Source organism: Olea europaea, chromosome 16, assembly GCF_002742605.1.
Source record: "Olea europaea var. sylvestris chromosome 16, O_europaea_v1, whole genome shotgun sequence".
NCBI classification, from domain to species: Eukaryota; Viridiplantae; Streptophyta; class Magnoliopsida; order Lamiales; family Oleaceae; genus Olea; species Olea europaea.
In genome coordinates, this window is record NC_036252.1 from 6,459,941 (window position 1) to 6,466,087 (window position 6,147).

Here is a 6,147-nt window from a genome sequence, read left to right on the forward strand (position 1 = left end):
GTTTAGCAATCTATAAGATTTGATATTATTAGCATATCCAATAAAAGTACAATTAATGCATCTTGGACGCAATTTGATCCTATTAGAATTTGTGTTCTTGTAATAAGCAAGACACCCTCACACTTTGAAGTATCAAATGTTCGATTTTCTTCCTTTCCATAATTCATAAGGAGAAACCTTTGTATATTTAGAAGGAATTCTATTAAGTATCCTACATGCACTTAATAAAGTTTCACCCCATAAATTAAATGGCAACTTAGCATATATAAGCATAACATTAATTATTTCTACTAGGGTTCTATTCTTTCTATCAACCAAACCGTTTTGTTCGGGTGTCCTAGGTGTAAAAAATTGGTGAATTATGCCATGTTCACAATATACATTAAATTCACTAGAAAAGTATTCACCACCTCTATCACTTCTTAAGGTCTTTATTTTCTTATTTAAGTGATTTTCAACTTCATTCTTATAAATTTTAAACAAATCAAAGGCCTCATATTTGTGTTTCATTAAATAAACATAAGTATATCTTGAGCAATCATCAATAAATGTTATGAAATATCTATTTTCACCTCTTGTTAACATGTCATTCAATTCACATATATCGAAATAAATTAATTCTAATATGTTAGAAGTCCTCTTAACGCTTTGATAAGGCTTTTTAGTCATTTTTGCTTCTACACATGTTTTGCATTTAATGGCATCATATTTATCATATGAAATTAAGTCACAATTTCTCATGCATTTTATTGTACTTTTACCTATGTGACCTAGTCTAGCATGCTATAAAGAAAATAAATCAATCATGTAAGCAAAATCAACTTTATTTATTTCATGTCAATAGTACAAAGTTTGATCATTCTTTCACATGAATAGCTCTTTTCAACAAATTTCTCGTTAAGTGATAATAAAAGTTTATCGGACTCAAAGACACTTTTAATGTCCGATTTTTCCAAAATATTTTCACTCACTAAGCTCCTATTCATATCCAGAACATGCAGTACATTTGTGAGAGTAACATTTTTTCCAAAAGTGAAAATAATTTCTACACTTCCTTTTCCAATTACTTTGGACCGCACCTCGTTATCCATTTTGATCTCTTGGACTCCATCCACTTCATTGTATTTTTTGAACAAAGATTTGTCATATGATACATGCACCGTGGCACAAGTATCATACCACCTGTCGGGAACCTTTTTCTTAATTGCATTTATTTCGCTTACGGTGGCCACTATCTTGTCTTATTGGACGGAATTTACTTTACCCTCGGAGTTGTTGTGTTTCTGGTGTTTACAATCTTTTGCGTAGTGTTTCTGGTGTTTACAATCTCTTGGTCTTCTTCTTGAACTTATTAAGATTCCTCGAAAGCTTCCTTTGTTGGATTTTGTTGGCGGTTCGAAATTTTCTACAGCATTTACTTTGGAAGTGGCCTCATGAGAATCATTTTTATCACGTAGTCCCGACTCTTCCTCAATCCGAAGATATTTTTGCAATTGTTCCAAAAAATAATATTCGGAACTATGCATTATCTTCTTCAAGTATTCTTTTCAAGTTCCGGGAAGTTTGGCAATTATAGCCCCCACTTGAAAGGTTTTCGGTACTTCAATTTTCACCGCCTCCAACTTATTGACAATTACTTGCATTTCATGTATTTGAGGAAGAAGGAGAATATTGTCTAAAAATTTAAAATCGAAGTACTTAGAAATTAAAAATTTCTTTGTACCTTCTTCTTCCACTTTATACTTATTTTCGAGTGCATTCTTTGCTGAAGTTGTGTTTGTATATAAGTCATACAAGCGATCTGATAAGGCGTTGAGAATGTGACCGCGTCATATTAACTCATCTTCTTGGCGCTTTTGTCTTTCATTCCTCACCGCTTCAGTTTCTCTATTTGTTGGTTCCGGTAGTGGCGCCAATTCCGGATCTAGGATGTAGAAGATCTTTAGTGCAGTGAGAAAAAAATTCAATATGTTTTTCCATCGAGTGTAGTTCGTTCCATCGAACCGATCTAACTGTACCAAGTCTTGATTCATGAGTTTGATTGTCTCCATCGTTGTCTCGCTTTCCATTGCAGAGCTATCGTTTGAGATTGTTGGAGAAATTTCAATGGATTTGAGTAGAAATCATAAAATATGAACCGGAAATGCCAATAACAAGAAAATCACAAATTTGTATCAACGAATTGCTTGAACACGATATCGTTGTCCTCAAATGATATTTGCCCCTTCTCCTATGAATTTGAGTGCTTCGAAGGTTGTTGACAAATGATTTACAGGATTATAACAAGCCTTGCATGGATTTAAGCACCAAAATACAAGTGCAAATCCTAGAAAACTTGAAGAACACAAAGAATGAATGCGAATATGACTTTTAAAAAATTTTATATTTGATTTTAAAAGTAATATGGAACCTTGATATTTTTGTGATGTTTTTGCCTTCAACATAGATCCAATATATATAGGCATACACCATATTCACGAAATGGTACCAAACTTTAAGCCAAAAGCCACCAATTTTGAATTTACAACGGGAGAAAACGACATCCAATGACTAAATAATTGCACCATGTGACCACATGATACAAACCCATGCGGTCGCATGGTTTGCCCATGCCGAGACCATTTGGTGTCGGCATTAGGCCATAATAGCCATGCGGTAGCATGAAACTTTTTTTTAAACAACAAATCACAGCAAGTTATATAGTTGATTTTGTGGTTTTCCTGCTGAAGTTAAGTTGGGATCTTTTTCTTAAATCATTTGTTGTTTCGACAGGATTATGTTCCAGAAAACCTCGATAGTGTGGAAGAGTTTCAGGCTCCTCCATCACCAGACTCGAGCTATAGTCAAGCTATCCCGATTCTGTGGAAGTTCCACCTCAACTCCACTTATCTGTTCCTGAAAAAAATTTACAAAAGAAAAGTTAATCATACACCCCATTTTCTTTAATTGGTTTGTAATCTAAACCCATGTTTGAGCCACATTTTAAGAAAAAAATGCATTATTCATGTCAAATCATTGAAAAATGTGTGATTAAAAAATAAGATTTTTTTTAGATTTACGTGTAATATTATTTTATTAAAAAATGTGATTGAAATGATGTCAAATTATTGTTGAAAAATATATATTTTTTTTTATAAATAATATAGCTCAAACAAGTCATAAATGAGTAATACAACAATGCTTCATATACATCTGACAGGACGGAACAAAAGGAAATTATGGTTTGAGATTGTCTCAGTAACTATTGTACAAGCAAACACTGAATTATTAAGATATGAATGACGTAAGCCCTTTTTATTTTCTCGTTAAAACTTTGAATTTTTATGCAAATGAACCTTTTTGGGTAGAGATTAAAATCAATGTCTTTTACAAATTCTGATAAAAGTTAATAAAATGTGAATTGTGAATATCATGAAATATTTAGTTAAAATTAATTATTAATTTTCATTTTAATAAAAATCTAAATTTTAGAACCAAATAAAGAGAAAATGTTAGATAAAATTTTTAAAAATTATGTTTATATTTTTAGCTCAGAAGATGATCAATATTTAAATTAAAATTAATGATTAATTTCAATCATATTAAATATGCAATTCACAAATTTTATCAATGTTTTCAGCTATATATTTTATAATTTTTATTAAAAATTTGATTTTTAACAAAGGGCGCATGCGAGTAAAAATACATAAAAGAGATGATTTGTCCCAAATAGACAAGTTGAAAGATACGACCAGGGCCTAGCTAACACGCATGGGCGAGAATAAGCGCACAAATTTATAATTAACAACAATAAACTCACTGCATGGTATATTATTGGGATTGAACTAATTTTATTAATTTAATATAAAAATTACTACATTAACTTAGCCCCTGTTTGATGCCCATTACTTAAAAAAGAAAATGGAGGGAATAATATTTTTTAGAAAAATGAGTGGTTGAAAAAGAAAGAAAAATTTTTGATTTACGTGTAATATTATTTTATGAAAGATTGCGTGGTTGAAAATAGGAAAGAGAAAAATGGAATGTAATATAATTTAATTTAATGGGGATCAAACAGGGGCTTAGTTATCCATAGTGCTAGTATAGAAGTAAATTATGCACTACATTAATAATATTATTGAAACATGTCAAATACAAGGTTATAAACTTTGATAATAGAGAGAGAGATAATTAAATAAAAAATGAAGCTTGCCCCAGACCTAAAAACAAGGGCAGAGGTGACACCCACCTCAGCCCTTGATTTCAATTGAAATCGGGGGCTAGGTCCCCCTGTTTTTACACCTGTTTTTTTGGTCTGGATGAGGAGCATTTTTGATAAAAAAAAAAAATAGTACATGTTTCAGAATATCTAGAGTCATCTTGAAAGTCCAAGATTTTGTGTAAATGTTTTTCTCTTTCAAGTTCTAAAAATTATGCAATATACAAATAATTATTACTAAGTAGAGGCAAGTTGCTCAAGACTGATCTAAAAAAATCTCTTATCGGAGCATGGAGTCAATCATTTGTAATAACTTACTCAACTTGGGATCAAAACTTTTTACGACCATATGAATATTCTTAGTATATAGGGTATCACTATAGACGGATCTTACAGTATAAATATGTTCCGAGGCATGTTAGTACTCAAAGAAACATGGTATGAACAAAGACACACACATAAAGTTGTCCTCCAAATATTAGAACGTTGTATATAAGCAAAAGAGGTTACTATTGCTAGGCAATTTGTATTCTTAGTGACCCTCAACATCCTCAGTTGAACACCTACCCTGCACTAAAGAACTCGTTTAGCATGGGACTATCTGCTGCTGGTTTTGTTTTCTCCTACGTACTATCGAGGCAGAGTATACAGAACAGTTATAAAAGTAAGATGCCTTAGGATGACCAGATAAAGAAGTAAGATGCCTTAGGATGACCAGATATCTTTATGTTCGTACAAGATCCAGATGCTCAGACCAAACATTATCAGACTGCTATACGGTGAAGTGGAATTTGACACGAGAAATATACAGACATAAGAAATAATTCAATTTACATCCAAAGGACGTTGTTCAGAACAGCAAACCACTAGGTCAGTTCAATCCAGAAAATCTATAGGGAAACACAAGTGTATATCTGTAAGTATATCAAGAAACTGGTCACCGATAAGAAAATAAGTGAAAGTTCTCTGTCAAAGAAACTTAAAGATACTTAACAACCCAAAATGTCAAAACAAGGGACAGAGCAAACATGCATGAACTGAAGAATAGCACTTAAAACAATGCAAACAGGAAAATAGGTTAGCACCCAGAAACAGGAGAGAGGGCGTCTTAACCAGAAACAGAAATCTCGTCAAATTTAATTTCCCTATTTCCACTTTTGGGTCTATTTAATACTTTTCAAGATTGAGTTTTGTCTTGTTCAGTTCTCACTTGGCCATCATCACCTTGACGAACTCCTCATAGTTGATTTGCCCATCACCGTCAACATCGGCTTCGCGGATCATCTCATCTACCTCTTCATCGGTGAGCTTCTCACCAAGATTTGTCATGACATGGCGAAGTTCAGCAGCAGAAATGAAGCCATTCTGATCCTTGTCGAAGACCCGGAAAGCTTCCTTAAGCTCCTCCTCAGAATCAGTGTCCTTCATTTTCCTGGCCATCAAGTTAAGAAATTCTGGGAAGTCAATTGTCCCATTCCCATCAGCATCAACCTCATTGATCATATCCTGAAGCTCAGCCTCAGTTGGATTCTGTCCCAAAGAGCGCATCACAGTCCCAAGTTCCTTGGTCGTAATGCAACCTGTAGCAGTATTCAGATGTAATTATAACCGAAACAGGCAGTTGCAATAGCAAATTATAGGCCATATGCAAGTTTGTTTAAATGAAACTAACATCAATTTAATAAAAATTCAGGTACAAAAATCTGATGGAAAGCCAAAAAAGCGGATGTGTAAAAGAGATGCAAATGAGTTATTAGAACTTTAAATGCAACTGCAGCTTCGAACTTGGGTAATAGAAAGAAACAGTTTGAAAGTTTTCATCAACCCAATAATAATGGAAGGAAGTAGCAATCGAATTCCTTCACTCCACAATAAGACCAATGCATTTTGAAATGACTGATTTTGCATGCTTCAAATGTATACAGTTGCAAATCATTACTCATAATGCT

General features: G+C 33.1%; 1 protein-coding gene across 1 annotated transcript in view; it reads right to left on the reverse strand.

The window, feature by feature from the left end:
* Nucleotides 1-5,069: 5,069 nt before the first annotated feature.
* Nucleotides 5,070-6,147, reverse strand: part of LOC111411921 (calmodulin) — a 2,433-nt gene continuing 1,355 nt past the window's right edge. Inside the window, exon 2 of the mRNA XM_023042592.1 lies at nt 5,070-5,778. Within this exon, the coding sequence (XP_022898360.1) occupies nt 5,405-5,778 (374 nt within the window). The 3' untranslated portion in view covers nt 5,070-5,404. The remainder of the gene's footprint in view (nt 5,779-6,147) is intronic.